Raw genomic sequence first — 22,211 nt, 5'->3', positions numbered from 1 at the left:
AAAGGCTTTTATGCAGCTTAAGCTTCGCTTTGTTTTGTAGGTATTGCAGGTATGAGATTTCCCAGGATGCACTGGGAAAGCAACAAGTGAACCGGAAAGATGTCAGCTGTCACTTCTGGTTCATGTGTATATATTGGAGTGTCTGGTGCAGACATCTGGTAAGCTAGGACTAGACCAGAGCAGAGCAACTAGTAGATGGCACACGTGGTGGAGGAGAATCAGCAGAGCTGGGGGTTACTACTGAGTGGGGGATCAGCAGAGCTGGGGATTAGTACTGAGTGAAGCATCAGCAGAGCTGTGGGTACTAATAAACTGGGGATCTGCTAAACGAGGATGCTAATAAACAGGGGATCTCCTGAACAAGGGCACTAATAAGTTGTGTATCTCATGAACAGGGGTACTAATAAGCTGGGTATCTGCTGAGTGGTGGGTACTACTGATGTGGGGTTCTACTGAGCCCCTTTAAAACAAATATAAACTCAATATACACAGGGCATTTGCCAAGGTTCATTAAAGCTTAAAAAAAACCTTTAATCAAAGCATTACAGAAGTATCAAAAATGCATCAAAAAAGCATGTTAAAGCGGTAGGCACTGTAATGTGTGTTAAAGTCTAAGCCAATGTAAATGAGCCCTTAGAGTGTTTAGAGAAGCTGTGAGGCAGCAGACCAGGGTAACACACGGGGAAACACACACATCCCCTCTTGAACTAAGGTGAAATAACATTCCGTTCCCTGCTGAACTTCCTTCCGGGTATTGCCAAGCTGTCAGCTCCCACCCACCTGGACCGGCGGTCTAGCGATTTGAAAACCCTGCTCTTCTCCCTTTTCTCTGTGCAGTGCTTCTGGGATGGACCAGATTGATTCTGATGGCCTGTGCCATCACAATGAGTCGATCTGGTCCATCCCTGAAGCATAGTTTGAAGAAGATTGGAAGAGAAGGGATTTGAAATCCCCAGAACTCTGGAGTGATTGTGGGGGGTGCTGACAGCTTGGCAACCCCAGAGGTAAGTAAAGCGAGGCCTGGGGAGGGGGGGAGGGTGTTTGCTGTTCACCCCTTATTTTTTTCTGTAAAGGAGAGCTAACCCTTTTAAATAATTTTTTTTTTCTTGTCCAGTCTGCGAGGACATAAACGGTTAGAATCTCGGCCGATTCCTGCTGAACCGGACCAGATTCGAACTGTGGATGGGCAGACTGAATGTACCAAGTTGATCATTTGATCAATTTGGGTACAACCAGCCTGCCAGATTCTACTTGCGATTATTGCTAGCGACTGGTATAGCTGCTAGCAATATTTACTGAGTTCTTTTGGTGGGGATGGCTTGGCCAAAATTAACTAGTTAATGGGACCGTAAACCTAGTGTTTGGCTTTAAAGTAGAATTCAGCGCTAGTACTAATTAAGCTTAAAAATGCTCCCTCCCCTCTTCCATCTCCCATACTGACCACCTTGTAGAAGGAAGATGTCTCTACTTACCCATTCTCAGGACGCTTTGGCCTGGGCATATGATCTCCTCAGCAGGTGACTTCGGGGGGGGGGGGGGGAAGTGCCTTTAAGTGATGGAATGCCAGGGTGGTGACCTCACCCATTGACTTACTATGAGGCATCTGTTGTCGGTTCCCTGAAGCAAGCTGCTGGGATTTGATTATGTGACCGGACCGAATGCCCTGAAACCAGGTACATATAAGCATCTTCCTTCTACAGGGTAGTTAGAATAATTCCCCGTACACACGTGCAGATTATCTGAAGACTTTTGTCTGCAGACTTACCAAAACCATATAATATGAGGTCAAACCTAAACACTTTCAATTTGTATGCAATCTGGCAGGCCCTTGCACTACATAGAAAAGGTAAATCTGAAGACAAAAGTCTTCAGATAATCTGCACGTGTGAACGGGGCATAAGAGTTAGAAGGTGGGTGGGAGCATATTTATTCTTAGTACTAGCCTTCCACTTTACAGGGGATCTTCAGTCTTAAGAAAAAAAAATGAAAAGTCAACAGCTACAAATACTGTCACCAAATAAATGTACAGTCTCCCTGTAAAACGTGCTGTCCCATGTTACCACACACCGTCCTCAATGTAAGTTGCATTTAGGAGGAACACTGCTGAGCCTGTGTCCTCTCCACCAGTCCAGCGTACCTGCCACCTCATTCCCAGTGACAGAATTGAGTCCTGCTGGGAACTAGCACGGCCCTCATGCGTGCACGTAACTCCTTCTGCTCTCCCGTACCATGCGGCTAGGTTATGGTTCTCCGTGTCCTCTCCACCAGTCCAGCGTACCTGCCACCTCATTCCCAGTGACAGAATTGGGTCCTGCTGAGAACTAGCACGGCCCTCATGCGTGCACGTAACTCCTTCTGCTCTACCGTACCATGCGGCTAGGTTATGGTTCTCCGTGTCCTCTCCACCAGTCCAGCGTACCTGCCACCTCATTCCCAGTGACAGAATTGGGTCCTGCTGAGAACTAGCATGGACCTCATGCGTGCACGTAACTCATTCTGCTCTCCCGTACCATGCGGCTAGGTTATGGTTCTCCGTGTCCTCTCCACCAGTCCAGCGTACCTGCCACCTCATTCCCAGTGACAGAATTGGGTCCTCCTGAGAACTACCATAGCCCTCATGCGTGCACATAACTCCTCCTGCTCTCCAGTACCATGCGGCTAGGTCATGGTTCTCTGTGTCCTCTCCACCAGTCCAGCGTACCTGCCAGTGCCACCTCATTTCCAATGACAGAATTGGGTCTTCCTGAGAACTAGCATGGCCCTCATGCGTGCATGTAACTCCTTCTGCTCTCCCGTACCATGCGGCTAGGTTATGGTTCTCCGTGACCCGGGTTTGGTCCCAGTTGCTTCACGAAACAACCACTAGGGAGGAATCAGTTCTCTGTCTACTGATCTGTCCCTGTTGCCAGTTACCACGCTTCATGACTGACTGCTTCTACTTTTCACTAGTTACTGATTACCTATAGCAACTGTACACCTCCTCCACTTGTCTTGCTGAGTTAACTCTTTTATAATGGCACATACCCCACATATGCTTTACTGACCCTATTCTTTTTATACTCCAGCAACCATCATGCACCCCTTTTGATGACTTCAGACCAGGCTTAGCACAGTTTGATAACTTTACTGCAACTTCTCATGGCAGAACAAATACCAGGCATAGCATAGTCCAGACCCTAAATTGTGGCTGCCCTGGCATACCTTTAGCGGTGTTAGTCCATAACTAGCGATCTCTGACGACTGGTAGTGTCCACCAGAACACCAGCATCTTGTGCGGTGTACATGTTGGATCTTGGATTCCTGGACTCTATGCAATAGGTGTGTTCCCACGCTCTCAAGCTCTCGCCGGCCGCTTGAACTGGACCTTCCCCCTATTTATGTATTACACCCGGCCCAAGACAATTAGCCTGGGAACTGAGGTACTGGAAGTTAACCTTTTCCCTCAGCCAGGGCAGGCCAACTATCCCCCACTGTAGGCAACCTCCCTACATTTTCACCAGGGCCAGTACTTTACCAATGTTCAGGTCCCTGTCACCAGTGTGTTTACTAAGGGAAGCTGGCTGGGACTCCTTGTGGCTTTACAACTGGCTCCATACTGTGCATGTGTGAGCTGCGCTGCACTCCATAAATGGTCCCACAGCCTCCTGGGACTTGTGAAGTGTCCCAGAAGGTTGCGGGCAGGTAAGGGTTAGCGATCTGTGCCTAGGTGGTTGAAGTAGAAGTGAGTACTGGCTAAAACTAGGTACACGCGCCCCTTAAAAAAAAAAAAAAAAAAACTCCAAAAGTGGGAGAGGAGGTGTTAAATCAAAACTTCCCCTTTAAGGTGAAGTTCTGCTTTAAGTTACAGGGTGGACTGCTGTGAGAGCTTCCATCATATGTCATTCTTGATTTTGCCCATAGTTCCACTTACTCAACCTGTGACAGTAGCCACCTGGACAGGGAATGAGGTAAGATCTCCTAAAAAGGAACCAGACTTAAATAAAATCTGACAGAGGTTTCACCCTATCCCTGGGATATCCAAAGCTGGAGAAACAAGTTTTAGATTAAATTAGTTTTTACACATTATTGGCAATAGCATGCTCTTCAGCAAATCTAAGCCCCAGGAGGGGTCAGGTGTCCTGGTCCTTTAGAGCACTGCCAAATGAGATAATTGCCCTGTCTTCTGCACCAGGTAACCAGAAGATATACAATAAAATGTAATAGCTTCTGAATGTGATGAATAGAACGTGATGATTCATAATGATTTGACAGATTGGGGCGTTTTTGATTCATTTAAAAGGATTTTCCTTCTGTATAGAGTTTCTGAAATACCACTTTAGTCTTAGAACTAAGCAGTTGTATGTCCGGTATTTGGGACATGGAGGATCAGTATGCTCTGGGTTTCTTTGATTTTTTTTGTATTTTCTTTTTTAATGGACAAAAAATACATTATAGGGTTTATTTACTAAAGCTGGATAGTGCAAAATCACTTCTAGTAATAAACCCATATGTAACTTTGTGCAGCTTTAAAATGAAGCTTTGTTTAGCCAACAAAAACATGAAGTCCCTCTTCCCCATACCTATTACATAGAAGGTGATCATTTGGGCACATTTGTGTAGCGCACCCTGTAAGGAGTCGCAAGTAAAATGGGATCCCCAACCCTGCGCAGCCAGGCACACCGAATCTCCACAGGCACTCCAGGGTAAGAGAACAGTCCAGTGTTTTGTTTTTTTTTTGTTATTTATTGAGGGATTAGAACCTGCATATGGATTGGACAATTCTGGGATGTCCACTTGTCTTCATAAGGACAACTTTCCTATATACAATCTATATACACTTCTCTGCTCCTCTAGTACACTTACTAGCAGAACTCCACTGGCCCACTTATGGTTAATATGACAAAGATTTTTTAGCAAATGCCTGTTATAGGCAGGAACCCAAGGCCCCTTTAGGTGTATAGCATAAAAAGTGTTCAGCATACATCCCTGTGGCTACTGATCCCAACACCACCTCTTCAGGCACTGCCAACTCACCTGTCAGCAGCTGCCCATTTTATTAGCACTCCTGGCTAATTCTCCTCTGTCCTCTCCAGACTGAAACTCACCAGCCCACCCGGCTGACTCCTCAGGAGATCTCCCAGATGTACTGACCAAGTAGCTCCTCCTGGCTTCTGCCCACTACTTCTGGAAGCTTCTCCAAGGTTCAAGAAAGCAGGGGGGGCACCAGAGATGCTGCTTGTTGAGTCATCCAGCCTTTCTGAGTCACTCAGCCAAGCCAAATTTTCCTACTCTAACAACTTACCACGTACATCTAATCTAGCACACTAGAGGGTGCTACATTTGATTTCAGATAGGGCTCTTTCACACGGACGTTCCGTATGTCTGTATATCACCCCATCCATTTGCGGGTGATATACGGACATAATGCATGTCAATGGGATTGCGGATGTCAGCGGATGACCATCCGCTGACATCCGATTTGTGTCCTTTCAGTTCTGTTCTGTTTTTTGGAACGGAACAGAACCCTATTTTTCCTCCGTTAAAAAAATGGATCTGATGCAAAATCGGATGTCAGCGTTGTCATCCGCTGACATCCGCAATCCCCATAGACTAACATTATGTCCGTATATCATCCGCAAACAGATGGGATGATATGCGGACATACGGACCGGATGACACAAGTGCCATCCGTGTCCGTAAAAAAAAAAAAAAAAGTGCCGTAGCGGACAAAAAAACCGGAGCGGCCGTGTGAAAGAGGCCATATTTAACTTTAGGTGTATTTAAAAAAAAAAAAAAAACAATTCCTCTGGACCAGTTATTTTATGATGGACAGTGCAAAGGTTGTCAATCAGCCAGGTGTTTGTTTGGTTCCCTGATTGATTAATCATCTGTCTAGCTTAGACTGGGGAGGAAAAAAAAATTACTGAGACTCCACCATGTGGAGTGGTAGACACCCTATAGAGTTCTTCTGGAGCTTTTCACCAGATTTTGGTACCAACATGAATCTGTTGGAGGAGAGCACGGATAAAGGAGTGTCCTCCATAATTTGGACCTTTGCACCAGATTTATGTACCAACATCAATCTTTTGGAGGCTAGCACAGAGGTAGGAGTGTCCATACTGGTACAAGCTCCCTTCGGCTACTATGCCCATCTCAAAGACAGGTGTATGGCCAAGGAGTTTTTGCAGTGGAGTGGGCAGAACTGATTGGGGACTGAGTTCCCCATCAGGTCTGCCTTGCTTTAATTTCTAGTGCACAAAACTGGGCAGATGGTGGCTTTTGAATCCACCCACTGTTGTCAAAAGCAAGGTGGACCTAATAGAGGACTAGTTTCTCAATCCCCCTATCAGGCTCGGGACCTGCGGCCAAAGGAACTAGTTCCCCAATAGGTCTGCCTTCCCCGTGACCTTGTCATTTTCCAAATTTGACCAATGCCATATCTGGATAATGATATCACCAATATCCATGGTCGCTTGTATACATTTAACCTAAAGAGCAACCCCACTTTCATGGAAACCAAATGTAGCATTAACAATTACTAAGCAAGCCAAGTTGTAATATAATATTATTCAAAATTACCTTTTCCTTTTCAATCTGCAGCCGCAGTAATTTTCTATAAAATTCAATGTAATATGGCAATCTGGAGGCATGAACGTCCCTAGAAATATCTCCTGCTTGTGTGATTTTCCCAAAATGCTGTACTAAGATGCAAGTCAGATTTTAGGTATTCCCTGCAATAGAAATTTCAGTTTTGGTGAAATACTGTCCAAGGGTTCAATACTTCTAAAGGAATGGAGACACTGTAGCTTTTCTCATTAGAACACTGAGCATGCACTAGATGATTATTATTAACCAGATCCTCCCCTTCAGAATCAGTCTACAAAGGACATGGTAAACAAACAGCTATTTCTTCAGAGCAACAAAAGGTAGGGATGTGCTACAAAGTTTGGTATACATCCCTGCGATGTATATTAACTACCTAGAGGTTTTTTTTCTCAGTAAAAGTGGAGTTACTTTTCAAAGCATAACTACACTTTCTCAATCAACATTAAATATTTTTAGGAGGATGTTATATTATATTTACTTCAATTTATTATTATTTTTTTTTTTACATTTCTCCCATTTCTTTTTGGTTATTTATTGGCCTAGGCTGAGATAAGGTCTTTCCTCCCAGGAGTCTCCATGGGCATTTTATTCTTAAAGAGAACTACCTCCAGAAGAGTGTCCTAAATCCCTTATTGAATTCCCTAGAGTGATTGGAGGCTGTATGTACCAATTCAGACCCTCATTACAGAGGTCTAGATACGCAGTGTTTTAGCCTTGTTGTGCAGTGAGTTCTTATAGACTTGTAGCACTGCCCCCTTAAGGACTGCTGAATTCTTCCCCTTTTTGGGTCCCTCTGGGTTACCGTTAGTAATTACATGCAGAAACTCAACACTTTACTTTCCGGCTCAGTCAATGATCAGTCTAGGGGTTTTGGTTGTTTTTGTTGTTTTATTATGAATAGGGATGGGAGAAGGGAAGAGTGGGATACTTCGGAACTTGAACTATTCACAATTCTGAGGACTTCTATTTGAAGATGCAGCCAGGCTGCTAGCTTCACCTTGCCACTAGATGAATTGTATATATTGAGTCTCTGAACAAAGACTTGGTTGCACACTATCTTCAGGGTACTCGCCTAGCACCCCCTTTCACTCCACCAGCTGACACCCGTCCTCTTACTACTCTACTCTGGGGTGGCCCCCTTCCTGGTCAGGCCCTTAGACACAATCACCTGTACTCACGATACTGTTTTTCCAGGTTCTCCAGTGTCTCAACCCCTCTAGTCAGCTCTCCTGGACCTCTGGGTTTAGCTCATTCCTTCTGGCTCACCAGGCCGACTGCCTGTGACCATACACAAACTGCTACAGAAGAGGAGGCAGCAGCCACCCTCCTTCCGGGACTCTGCTCACCAGCCAAAGACACTGAGCATATGTGCTCCTGTCTTTTATACCACACCCCACAATGCATTGAGACAACCAGTCTGCCAATCACTGGAGCTCTATCAAAGCCTGTGTACCCATTGGCCAGGGTTCCTCCACTATCCAATGTGCCTCCCCATTGGACCATTGGGGACACTCCCCCAGACCAGATGAATCACACACTAAGCACATTGAGCAGACCTAACTCACAGATCCTGCTACCTGTTAAGCACAGAGCAATATAGAATTTACCTGCTGCTCCTCTGATAGGCAGACAGCGCCAAAACTATACTCTCCTATCTAGCACCTACCTAGGAGGGTGGTAGACTCTCTATGACTATCCATGCAGAATCAGGAGGCTACACAGATGATGAGATCGATTGAGTTAGCTGGAAAGGAGGTTGCTGTTATTAAAGAGCCCATTGGATTGCTGATCACTGCGCATCTAGACCTTTGTAATGAGGGTCTAAAGTGGATGATCAGAGGCTCTGTGATCGGGTGTCGGTGGTGATCTCTGCACATATATTCAGCTGCACTTAGATTTATGAATTTCCTTGGACTTTCTCTTTGGATGTGGACTATTTTTATGAAATTTCTATTTCCCTGATTGTATAGCGCTGCACCATTCTCTTTAAATCTGTATTTATATGTTTTTTTTCTGCTATATTGCGTCAGCAGCTTTACTAGCTATTATATTAAGTTATCATATAAATGTACCTTTTTTACTAAGCGCAGCAGATACAAAATTATTTTAGTATGTACCAATTGCTTATTACAACTGAGTTTTAAAGGGGAATTAAAGGATAAATATTCACCTTTCCCTCACCGACACCGGCATCTTCTCCTGTGTGTCGGTTTTAGGCCATCTTCATTGGCCAGTGAGGGATGACATCACTCCTGCACATGTGTAGGAGCCAGTCGTTTCAGCACAAAGGGATTAGTTGCTGCACATGCTCAGTCCCGTATCGCTGTGAGCAGGCAGGTAGGTGTAGTTTGTTGCAGAAGATATACTGTATTGCATGTCTCTTCTCCAATAAAAAGCCTGCCTGCTCACTGTATTTGCCAGTGGAACTTTAGTTCCACTTTTTTAAAAATGGGAAAAAGCATACGCAGGCCATTGATAACCAAGTTCTTTCAGCCAATGTCTGGGTTAGTACCACTTTTTTAGTGTTGTCCATCTCCTGGGTGTTTTGGGTGGGTGGAGTATGTACCCCTTGATTGTAAGCTGGTGTGGGTTGAGTCCTAGGCAGAAGGAATAATGGGAACAGGCTTGCCCTAATAAATATTATTTAGGTCTGTAGCCTGGGAAAGAGAGGGCTCTTTTGGGTCGGGCAATAGAGACTCTGGATGAGGACCCAGTTCAAGGGGACCTGTGCTGAGGAGTAAGAGATGGCTGGACGTTCTATATTCAAGTGTTACTACACTGTAGTGTAATGTCTGCTGGATTTGAAGTCCTAGAGATGGAAAAGCTAATGTATAGCACCATTGACAAGTTGTTCTTACAATAAAATCATTGAAAAGGCTATTCGTATGGGCATTTCTTCAATTGCAGAGGTGAGCCTCAGGCCAGGGGATTGTTAGTACAGGATGGCATATTGTTTCCCTTGCAGGTGGTGTGTATGCAGGATCAGTCCCTGTCGCTTAAAGCAGGACACCGTTGAACTGTACCATGCCGTCTCCCATGTGGCGGAAGTGGAGTGGGTGGAGTGGAGGCGGAGTCAAATTGGAGTTGCCGGGGGCCGGGGAGGCGACGGCACGGTGGAGTGGAGGAGCTGAGGAGGAAGGCGTGATGTCACTGGTTGCAAGACGCCAATCGGCTCTAGCAACCAGTGCTGTGTGGGCTCTGCAGCAGAGAGCCACAGAGTCGGATCAGATGAGCCACAGAGTCGGACAGTAAGTGACACAATCTGAGTAAGGCAGTTAGCAGTTCTGCAAAGTCTGGCAGTGCACCCTAGGCGGCTGCCTAGTTCACCTAGTGGGAGCACCGGCCCTGGGTGTGTGCATACCTTATCTAAAAAATAAGAGGGTTGGTGCCCTGGGCCAGCGTGGCGGAAGCTGGCAGCAAATCAGGGCTGCCAACACATCCTTATCCAAGAATACTGGTGCAAGTCCCCCAACAATGTGCTTAGTCATAGAGCTTAAAGTTTGACAAAGTACATTGATGTGCCAAATGGTTCAAAGTTCTCCTGACCACCTGGCTGTAGAAATGCCTGTTGGTTGTTTATTGACTAAGAACATTATTGTAAAAATGGATGTAGCTGGATAAAGCTAGTGGTCTTTATGGCTAAACCATACCTCTCCACTTTGAGAATGAGGGACACCTAGTATAAAGTACCTAGGCAATGGACACATCCCTGTCAAGATTAACTCTTTGCTGAAGCCTCCCAGTGACCTCTAAAGGGGAACTAAAGGCAAGAAATACTCACCTTTTGCTCCTATCAACTGACGCCTGTGAGGTCCTTTGCCAGGATCTTCAGCCCGGCTTCTTCCAAGTGCCAGACCTAAAGCTAAACTCCAGCTTTCTTTTCACTAGACCTGAAAAGAATGATCAGTCCCAGCATAGATCATACCTCTGTACCATGTTGCTCTGCTGTCTGCAGAACAACCTGTTGTTGTTCTGAGTTTTAGTTGTGGCTTGGTACCATGTGACACTGTATAGTCTAATGTAGTCTAAGTGTCTTCCATAGCCACTTCTTGCTCCATCTCTTTACCATGTTTTTAATAAAGATAAATAAAAAAAAAAAAAAAAAACATCACAATAGGACACCATCCATTTTCTGTCAATATAGTGTAGCACCCTCCTAGGTAGGTGCTAGGTAAACACGTATGTGGCCCTGTCTGCTTATCAAGGAGGGGCTGAATTGTTAGCTAGTCTGTCACATGTTTCCAGGTGTGTCTGTTGAGTCTGGGGAGTCTACCCGCTGTATCCAATGAGGGACCTTGTTGGGACAGTGGAGGAAATCTGGTCAATAGCACATCAGGGTTTATGACTGTCCCAGTGGGCAGGGTATGCCGCAGTGCAACCTGGGGTTGGGAATAAATCTGTGGGGAGCATGTGACAGAGCGTCTTTTGGCGGGAGCATCAGTCCCAGGAGGAGGTGACGGCTGTTTCTCTTCCTATCAAGTGTGAAGGTGGTCCGGGCAGTCGGCCTAGGGACCAGAGGTTGAGCTGGGCTGCAGAGGATGCAGAGTGTGCTGACCGTGTGGAGCTGCTGGGCAAAAAACCTGCAGGAAAAACAGTATGGTGAGTACTTAAGGTCTGCCCAGGGTTCTGCCTAAAGAGGGGACCACTCCAGAGAGGTCAAGAGGGATCCAGGAGCCAGCTAACCAGGTGTGCACAGTAAAGGGGGTGCCAAGTAATAAAGCCCTGAAGTTTGGGGAATAACGAGGGCGCCAGGAAAGGACCCTGAATTGTTCAGCAGTACAGTACAGTAAAGTCAGCTGCCTCAGGAAGGAGTATCTTGGGGAGCTTAAAGGGACTTTTCACAGTCGGAGGTGAAGTTCTAGGAACTGGCCTAGTTGAGGTCAGCGTTAGTCAGCGTTAGTCAGCGCTAAGCAGCGTAAGGAAGCATTTTAGTGTCCCTGCTCAATTGTGCATAGTTCAGTTGTTGGAGTATCCCACTCATCCCTTCTCCCATCCAAGTTCTCAAATAAACCCTTAAAACCAAAGAAACTGGACTGGTCATTGTCTGAGGCACTCACACTTGCAACATGCTTAAAGGTACTGCTATTGCTAATGGTAACCCAGGGGAACCCAGTGCTACAATAGAAACAAGGACACTGGCGCATAATCCAACATAATCGGTACAAACAGTACAGGAAAAGGAAAACCCGAACGCTAAGAAACAATAAGTATGAGGAACTCTGTGATTAACTAGTAGTGCCAGTCGCGCCCTTGGGACAACCGGACTCCCCTTATTGGGAACTAACTGTGTCCGGATGGGGACAAGACCACACATTTGCGTAATCAAGAAGACTGTATAGAAAATTAACAAATGCAAAAATAATTTCTCTTCGTCAAAATGCAGCATTAAACAATGGTTTAGAAATGAAGGACCATTGGTCCCAATTAATCATGTCGTTAGGTGAAGAGTTATCAAGGCCCTGCTTGGGGATACAACTCCTTATTTCTGAAAAAGGACTTTTCGGCAAGGGCTTTTGAACTAGCAGGACCAGTGCAATCTTCTCCAAAACAAAAGAACAGGATGCTGCTCCGACTCAGGCTCCATTCACATATAGGCATTTCAGATCGCGGGCAGAATTGCCGCAAATCTGTCCGGGATTCTGAACCATTGCAAGCTGCGAAAAACCTGAGCGATTCATGTGAATTGCAATGGCACCATAAACGCGGCGCAATTTTGCAGTGATTGCCGCCTGACGAATCGTGGTAAAATCGCGCAAACAGAATTGCGGGACGCCTGACACCCAAAATAAGTTCTTGTACAGAGCAGGGAAGTATAACACACCATTACACAGAACAGGGAAGTATAACACACCATTACACAGTGTAAGGAAGTAAACACACCATTACACAGAGCAGGGAAGTAAACACACCATTACACAGAGCAGGGAAGTAAACACACCATTACACAGAGCAGGGAAGTATAACACACCATTACACAAAGCAGGGAAGTATAACACACCATTACACAGAGCAGGGAAGTATAACGCTCCATTACACAGAACAGGGAAGTATGACACACCATTACACAGAGCAGGGAAGTAAACACACAATTACAAAGAGCATAGTTACATAGTTAGTGAGGTTGAAAAAAGACATCAGTCCATCCAGTTCAACCTATGATGTGTGTGTGTGTTTGCTTTTAACCGTACATTGTATACCCCTGTATGTTGTGGTCTTTAAGGTGTCCATCTAATAGTTTTTTGAAACTATCAATGCTCCCAGCTGATACGACTGCTTGTGGAAGAGAATTCCACATCCTTACCGCTCTTACAGTGAAGAACCCCTTACGCACTTTAAGGTTAAACCGCCTTTCCTCTAGTTTTAGTGAGTGGCCACGTGTCTTATTGTATTCCCTTTCTCTGAATAGTTTGTTCCTTATGCTCGGGTCACCAGTACAGTATTTGTACATTGATATCATATCCCCCCTCAATCGTCTCTTCTCCAGAGAGAATAAGTTCAGTGCTTGTAGCCTTTCCTCATAGCTGATGTCCTCCATTCCCCTAATTATTTTTGTTGCCCTTCTCTGGACTTTCTCCAGTTCCAGCACATCCTTCCTGAGGACCGGTGCCCAGAACTGGACGGCATACTCCAGATGTGGCCGGACCAGAGTCTTGTAGAGTGGGAGAATAATCTCTTTATTTCTGGAGTAAATCCCCTTTTTTATACAACCCAGTATTCTGTTGGCTTTGCTTGCAGCGGCTTGGCATTGCATGCCACTGCCAAGCTTGTTGTCTACCAGTACCCCCAAGTCCTTTTCCATCCTAGACTCACCCAGAGGTTCCCCCCCTAGTGAGTAGCTTGCTTTCTGGTTTCTGGCCCCCAAGTGCATTACTTTACATTTTTCAACATTAAACCTCATCTGCCATGTAGTTGCCCACCCCGTTATTTTGTTCAGGTCTGCTTGCAAGGTTTCCACATCCTGCATAGAAGATATTGGCAAGCCCAGTTTAGTATCATCTGCAAATACTGAGATTGTACTCGATATCCCCTCCTCTAGATCATTTATGAATAAATTAAACAGGATTGGTCCCAGGACAGAACCCTGGGGGACCCCACTTTCCACACCCGCCCAATCCGAGTACTCCCCATTAATCACCACCCTCTGTACTCTCCCCTGGAGCCAGTTCTCTATCCAGGTACTCACCTCATGGTCCATACCTACCTTCCTTACTTTGTACAGTAAGCGTTTGTGGGGAACGGTGTCAAAGGCCTTTGCAAAGTCCAGATACACCACATCCACAGGCTTACCTTTATCTAGGTGGCAGCTCACTTCATCGTAGAAGGTTAATAGATTGGTTTGGCACGAACGATTTTTCATGAATCCATGCTGATTACTACTAATAATACCGTTTTCATTACTAACGTCTTGTATGTGGTCCCTTAACATCCCCTCCAAAATTTTGCAGACTACTGATGTTAGGCTGACCGGCCTATAGTTACCCGGGATATATCTCGGCCCCTTTTTAAATATTGGTACCACGTTGGCTTTTTTCCAATCAGCTGGCACCATACCCGTCTGTAGACTATCCTTAAAGATCAAGAATAATGGTCTGGCAATCACCTGGCTGAGCTCATTAAGAACCCTCGGGTGCAAGCCATCCGGTCCCGGGAAAGTGGAAATCTTCCAAAGGGGACACTAGTTTTGGTGATCTGGGGGTCGCCAGGAAATTCCCTTAATTTCCAGGGTTTTCCTCTCATTTCCTTTTTGGCTATGGGACAGGAAGTAAAGGTAAATCCCCACAATGGGACACAGATGGGAAAAAAAAAAAAAGGCTTTTGCCTGTAGTTCTACTGTAGGGTTTATTGCGCTATGAATTAATTCCTCTTATATGTTTGAGTAGCCCGGTGGAGCAGAGTTTACCCAGACAAATCCTCTTAAAGGGCACCTCAGCAGGGGTTACTTTATCAGCGAGATGCCAGGCCCTCAAGGTTAACACCATAAAGTTGTTTCTTGACCTGTAATAGGTCATTTAAGATTGGGCACTACACCTATAGGTGATTGGTGCTGGAAGGCATAACCATTGATGTGGATGATCACTGCAGCACATTTTTTTTTTTTTATACTACAGATGCAGACTTTGTTGTTGCGCTGTTGCGCACTGCAATACTAATTTGATGTGGATTGTTTTGTGTTGTTCACGATTAACTAGTGCATGGGATATGAGCACGTTTAGTACCAAAAAAGGGATTAATGTGATTTATTTGTTGATTTCTTTTAAGTGAGATATTTATTTTTCATGAAATATGTCAAAAGGTTTTTTTTTTTTTCTAATTATACAGTGTTTTGGACAGCACACCATTTATATAGAGTGGTTTTAAACCGCGGCTGGTTTAAAAAAAGAAAAAAAAAATACTTACCTTACAACGAAGCCCTCCATCGCCGTGCTGTCACTGCTGAGAGGCCTGAAATCTTCCCCTGGTCTTTCTTACGGGTTTGCGCGATGACGTCACTCCCGATGACGCATGCAGAAGCCCTTGGTTCTGGCACAAAGCTCTGAAGTTCCAGCAAGGTATGCCGGACCTTCAGAGGGCATGAGTCGGTGATGTCACTTGCACCCAGGATGAATATCTCCTCGTTTAGGAGATATTAATTTTACCTACAGGTAAGACTTATTATAGGCTTACCTGTAGGTAAAAATCACAACGGTGGCTTTACTACTGCTTTAAAGAGATTGTAAAGTCTCATGGTTTTTCATCCTAATGCATTCTTTGCATTAAGGTGAAAAACCTTTGCTGCAGCTGCCCCCAGAGCCCCCCTTTTTCTTACCTGAGCCCATCCATTACAGCGTAGTGCATGACCCCAGCAGCTCCAGACGCTGTCTCTGTCCTCCATGGATAAATTGATGGCTGTTGGAGCCATGGGCTCCCACTGCTGTCAATCAAATCCAGTGACAAGGGAGCAGGGTCATGGCCAAATCCCGCTGTCTATGTCGATGGACGCAACAGCGGGACTCAGGAGCGCGCCTGCACAGGTGCCACCATGGATAGCGGCTCTCCCTGGGGGCACCAGATGAAGAAAAAGATCAAGGAGAGCCTGCAAGGCACCCCTGAAGAAGAGGATCAGGGCTGTTCTGTGCAAAACCATTGCACAGAGCAGATAAGTATAACATGTTTGTTATTTTTTTTTTTTAAGAAAATCAAACCTTTACAACCCCAAATATTCATTATTTACTTTCGGGATATTCTGCCAACTACAGGAAATTATTTTCCTTGTCTCTCAATAGACTAAAAAAAATATTTTATAGTGAGTACAAAAATCCTCATTTATTCACAAGTCATGCCCTCCTGTGGGTGGCAGCATAACCTGAAAGTATCATTACAATCATAGCCATTTGCGTTGGAACTCCAGTGTGATAAGGATTGGGATCTCAAGTCTTTCCCTCTGTTCAGAGGCTCTGGTGGTGCCTGCTTTAAGCGCTGAATACCTTTATGGTCAAATTGTCTGGTAAGAGGCCAACTATTTTTTGGGGACGGATTCATGACTGGTGATATAGAGATATATATATATATATATATATATATATATCTACAATTGCTTCACTGAAGGACTTTGGGATCATTCAATATTATTATATCACAATATATATATTTATTACAGTATTTTTTCACAATATATTTTTAATTTAATATATATATTTTTCCATATAAATTATTTATTTTTATATTATCGTGATTTTTTTTTATACACTTATTGATTTTTCACAAAAAATTTTCTTCACTTGATTAATTTTTATGTCATCATGGACTAATTTTTTTATGTTTGTACTATTTACTTAGTGTATTTATTAGTGCAGCCAATTTTTCTATTATTGTTGCTTTCTGTGTTTGTCTTACACAATTGGTTGCTGCTGATTTGTTTTTCATCAATTTTATTTGTTTAATTATTGGTAATCTTATTGCAAGCGCAGATTTTTGTTAGATCATTTTTTGTTATAACCTGAAAGAATGGCTTCTTAGGTCCCGGAGTAGACTCCAAGAAAAGGATTTTCTGGTGAGTATTTTCTTTTTATTTTAGATATGGTGGAGAAGAGTTAGAGCCCCTGTCAGGTTTTTATTGCTGCCTGCCTCCCTATTGCAGCTAGTTTCCCTCACTTTCAGCCTGGAGAAGAAGTGATGGGAAATCTCTCTAGTGGGGACAAAAACATTTGACAATATTTTTATTGTTGTACATGATGTCATATCCTGTGATCTCTTCACCTCCTGCTTCTGGTTCTAGTGCTGCAGGAAGTGAGGAAAAAATATTCCAAATGGGGACACGGATTTAAATAAAAATCAGACAAGCTGCTCCCCACTCCAAAAACTGAAAAAAAAAAAAAAAGCGTGAACATGTTTCCATATTATCAACATTTTTGTTGTTTGTTTATTAAAGAGAGTTATTTTTTTATTTATTTTTTTATTTATATATTTTACAAAAAAGGAAGATAATGATTAGAACACACAATAAGAAATAAATAAATGTAAATCCTACATGCGTGCCTGTTCTTTGTAATGGGAGAAAATCTCCTAATATCTGATAATTACCATTAACATTCTGCTTCATGTGAGTCAAGTCATCTTAACCGTAATTATTAACCGTCACGCAGTTGATGACTAACCGAACCAGACTAGCAATTAATGCTGGTAAATGAGCTGGGAGAAATGAATATGTTATTAAGCAATGCAACCTTATTCTGAGGTCGGAGCACATATAATGCCGTTAGTTGTCCTTTACTAATCAACGAGGCTTCTCTTTGAGATTACATAATAAGCATCTCTACTAACCGCAGGCGTGGGTCAAAGGTGCTACTGAAAGCTCAAGGAGCCACTCTTATCTTATCTCTTTTGAAGATTCTTATCTGTTCTCTAAAAGGTAACTCCAATTTTGTGTGAAAAAAATATAGTAAATTAAAAATGATATTTATATATAATTACTGCAAAAGTCATATTTTAATTTATTAAAAATTACCTTTCCTTTTTCATCTGCAGCACAGTAATTTTCTGTAAACTTCAATGCAATCTGGTATGTTTGAGGTGTTCCGTAAAACAGTTGGTGTATAGAACTTTCCCCCAAAATGTTGTTTTTCTGCTTGTGTGATTGGCTTACTGATTTTCCCAGAAGTCTCCACTAAGGTACAAGTCAGATTTTAGGAATCCCCCGCAACAAAAATTCATTTTTGGTGAGATACTCCTAAAATACTCACTTCTAAAGGGATGCTGACACTGCAACTTTCTTCATTAGGTCAACAAATGATTTTAATAATGAAAAAGTCACTACTATTCAGCTTGACTCTGCACATTCACATGGAACAAGGTTTGTTAAAATCCCTGCATGCTGATCACCCAGAGGGGATTGTACTTTTTTCAACAAAAGATGGAGTTACTCTTTAATAAAATGAGGATAATTTATTGTTTTAAACAAAAATAAATGAATACATTTTTTTTATATAAAAATATAAATAATAAAAATTAATAAAACATTTTATATAAAAATATAAATAATAATATAAAACATTAATAAAAAATGAATTAAAAAATGTATTATAGTCCCAATAAAACTGGGAACATTGCACTTCATGTATTTTCCACCGTGGTTGATGTATTTAATTTTTAATAATGATACAGGAGATGACAGTGATATATAATATTAATCAGTATATTTATTTTTCACTTTAAATAATTCAGGTATGCAGCCTATCATCCATTAACCATTTTTTTTTTTTTGCAGCAACTTCTCCTCTGTTCCCCACTTAGCCGGTACGGAAGAGAACTTTCTTCTGGCCAAGCAAATCCAAGCTCAATGGCAAGAATATGGATTGGATAAAGTGGAATTAGCACCCTATGAGATTCTTCTGTCGTACCCAAATGAAGCCGAACCCAACTATATCTCCATCATCGATGAACATGGCACAGAGGTAGGAAGACTCAGCATAACATTAAAGCTTTAAAACTCTATGAGTTTGATTTACTAAAACTGGAGTGACCAATCAGGTGCAGCTGTACATTGTAGCCAATCTGCTTCTAAATTCAGCTTGTTCAGTTAGGCTTTGGCAAAAAATGAAAAAAAAAAACCTGGAAGCTGACTGGTTTTATGCAGAGCTGCATCACATTGTGCACTCTCCAGTTTTCGTAAATCATCCATGTATTTGAAGAAATGGACCATTTAGAAAGCGTAGGCCATGTTGTTGTGGTCACTTGACCCAGCAGAGAGAACTTTGTTTGAAGGTAATGTAAGTTGCATGATTTTTATTTTTCACAACCCAATTTATTTTAATGGCTCTCAGTTGCCTTCGATTCCGACAGCCATTGGAACACAAACTATGCCTTTTCATAAAATAAAAGTGAGGGTTATGGTGAAAAAGAATGTTAAGGTGCATCTGTACTATACCGCAACATTTCTGGATGTACAGCAAACCATTGGGGTGAAAATGAATGATTTGCATGGCGTTGTTCACCATTATTGGACAAAGAGTCATGCCCTAATTTTTGGGGTATGTGATGGAAGGAGACATGTTCTAAATGTTCTAAGAAGGCTTTTTTGTGCTGTTGTCCTGGTCAGGAGGTAAGTGACCTGGGGTTCAGTAGCAGATATAGCAGATAGGGATAAAGCAGAAGCATAATCAGTAAACAAGCAAAAGGTCGGTAACAAGAGGTTGCAGGTTGGGTACAAGCAGAAGCATAGTGGAGGAACAAGCCAAAGGTCGGTAAGGAGTGCTTATGAGATGATGCAGACGGCAGCAAGAGAGACAAGTGTGAGATACTGGCTGGAGAGAGCACAATAATCTGGCAAACAGGAAGTGCAAATGCATGGCTAAAATAGGATGTTCATAGGAAGAGCAAAGGGTTCAAAAGAAGCCAGGTTAGAGGCAAGATCATTCAAGGAATTGTTCAGGGAGCTGTCCAGCATTCCAGGTGGCTCAACAAAAAGGGACAGCGCCATACACAGCAGAGGTTGCAGGTTCAGGCCTGGGTCCTGACAGACATACTAGGACCAGGGGAGCAAGGCATTTGCCTTTGGCTGCATTTTTCAGGGGGGCTGAGCTTTCCCCAAGCAGAAGGGACACTACGAGGACTGCGGAGAAGCAGTGGTGTCACTACGGGGTGCAGACCGCAACTGGGTGACACACACCAAGGGGTGACACCAAGGGGTGACACCAGGGGTGGCCGTGGACTTAACCATTCAGTGATAGGGGAGTGAAGTGGAATCAGGAGGCTGTGCTGGCTGCAGCTTCTGATCCTGGAAGTAGGTCAGAGTCCCGGGATGTAATCTTGCGTCGGCAGCCTCGCTACACGCCGCAGCTAGTAAAAATTAGCTGGCGAGCTGTGGGAAGGTGAGAGTTTGGTGTCATTTTTTTTGTGGGGGGGGGGAGACTCCTGGTATAGTAAGGGGGGGAAATTTAGGGGCCCCCCTCTCTCTCACCCCCTCCCTCTCTTTCTCACCCCCACTCTCTCTCGCATCCCTCTTGCTCGCTCTCTCTCACCCCCCTCCCCTTCTATTTCTCTTCTTTCCATCTCCCCCATCTCTTTCGCCTTCCTATTCCTATCTCTTGTCCTAGGCGGGGGGGTTGGGGGTGGTGCACTGTGGCAGGCTAGTAAGGCGGATGGGGGAGCACTGTGCAGGCTAGCGGGGGGGGGGGCACTGTGGCAGGCTAGCTTGGAGAGGGGTTACTGGACCACAGTCCACCAGAGACCCCACATACAGTAGCCACCAAAAACCCCAAATAGCCACTTGAGAAGGAAGGGGTGGAACAGATTTAGATGGGGGGGTCGCCCAATTTTGGGCAGCAGAAAACCAAAATACACCTCCGTCCAGGACCAATTTTAGACTGGAGCCATTTAAGCTACCAGCTTGATGTTGGCTTGTAGGACTTTTCAGCAGGTTTAATAGGAACTAACCTAAATGTGTTCAATATACGCCCAGCTCTAAGCTTCAGCTTGTAATAGTCAGCATTTGCCTATTGCTCATTCTCCACATTTGAGGGCTTCTGGGGCCTGGAAATCAGGGGGTATTCTCCAAACCCTTCTTGTAACCTGCTATTACTGAAAAATTACTAGTTTGTGCAACATTTCATTTTCTTACTGTAGGTTTATGTTGTCATATACAGTCCTGTCTTGAGTGCTTCCACCTACTATATATCCATAGAAAATTGAAAGCTATACGCCCATGCCCATGTCACAAGGTGAGTGCCTCCCCGCCCACCCTCACCACCAATTCTATGCTATTTAAGGGAATAGTGGGAGCTCGAAGCTTCATTAGCCAAACACTAGAATAGTTAACTTCTCCTATGATCATTTCTTCAATGGGTGTCATTATTCCATTGACCTTTTTAAATGTGACTTTTACAATTAATCACCAAAGAGATAAATGCAGACGATATATTTAGCCACGTTGATGGATAGTGGCTGGGCAAGGTCTGAAAGTCTTTTTGATTTCACAAAGTTCCATTAAACATAAAATGCAGACCAGGCATGTTTTCTAATTAACATTCTAAGAACATAAATTGGAGAAGGAATTATTACATGGTTCTTAAAGCAAACTTACACTTCTATAAACCAATGTAATAAACCGGCAACTGTTTCTAGATATGATGTGTGTTGCAATTTTTTATCTCACACGGTATTTGCGCAGCAGTTTTTAAAACACATTTTTTGGAAAAAATAAACTTTCATGAACAAAAACAAGACCCTGAAGTTAGCTCAATTTTTTTGTATAATGTGAAAGATGATGTTACACAGAGTAAATAGATACCCAACATGTCACGCTTTAACCACTTAAGCCCCAGAGGATTTGGCTGCCCAATGACCAGGCCCTATTTTGCGATTCGGCACTGCGTGATTTTAACGGACAATTGCGCGGTCGTGCGAAGCTGTACCCAAATTAAATTGACGTCCTTTTTTCCCACAAACAGAGCTTTCTTTTGGTGGTATTTGATCACCTGTGCGATTTTTACTTTTTGCTCTATAAACAAAAAAAGAGCGACAATTTTGAAAAAATAACAATATTTTTCTCATTTTTTTTTTTATATGAAATTCCCCCCCAAAAAAAAAATAAATAAAAATACATTTTTTTTTACATTTTAGACCAATTTGTTTTCTGCTACATATGTTTAGTAAAAAAAATCACAATAAGCGTATTTTGATTGGTTTGCGAAAAAGTTATTGCGTTTACTAACTAAGGGAAAGATTTTTGTCATTTTTATTGTTTTTTTTTAACAAGTAATGGCGGCGATCTGCGATTTTTTTATTTATTTATTTTTTTCCGGGACTGCGACATTGCGGCGGACAGATCCAACCCTTGACTGACATTTTTGACACTTTTGGGGGTACCAGTGACATTACTACAGTAATAATCAGTGCTATACATATGCACTGTTACTGTAAAAATGACACTGGCAGGGAAGGGGTTAACTTTATTAGTGATCAAGGGGTTAAGTGTGTCCCTAGGGGCGTGCTTCTAACTGTAAAGGGGCGTGGCTAGTGATGTAACCATAGAGACATACGATCCTACATAGAAACCAATGCCTATTGCCCTGTGCCGGGTTGGCACAACTAATAGTAAGCAGCCACTTTTTAACTAGATGCATATTTGTTAATAAAGTTGCAGTATTACA

At 43.3% G+C, this 22,211-nt stretch overlaps 1 protein-coding gene across 1 annotated transcript in view; it reads left to right on the top strand.

Moving 5' to 3' along the window:
- The window catches only part of LOC309545356 (putative N-acetylated-alpha-linked acidic dipeptidase), a 135,935-nt gene that overhangs the window by 11,078 nt on the left and 102,646 nt on the right, over nt 1-22,211 (top strand). Inside the window, exon 3 of the mRNA XM_082244520.1 lies at nt 18,329-18,515. Within this exon, the coding sequence (XP_082100646.1) occupies nt 18,329-18,515 (187 nt within the window). The remainder of the gene's footprint in view (nt 1-18,328; nt 18,516-22,211) is intronic.

The sequence above is a fragment of the Pelophylax lessonae genome, assembly GCF_965119305.1.
Source record: "Pelophylax lessonae genome assembly, chromosome: 2".
Classification (NCBI taxonomy): domain Eukaryota; kingdom Metazoa; phylum Chordata; class Amphibia; order Anura; family Ranidae; genus Pelophylax; species Pelophylax lessonae.
The sequence above is the reverse complement of the archived record's forward strand: the minus strand, read 5'-3'. Positions and strand labels throughout refer to the sequence as shown.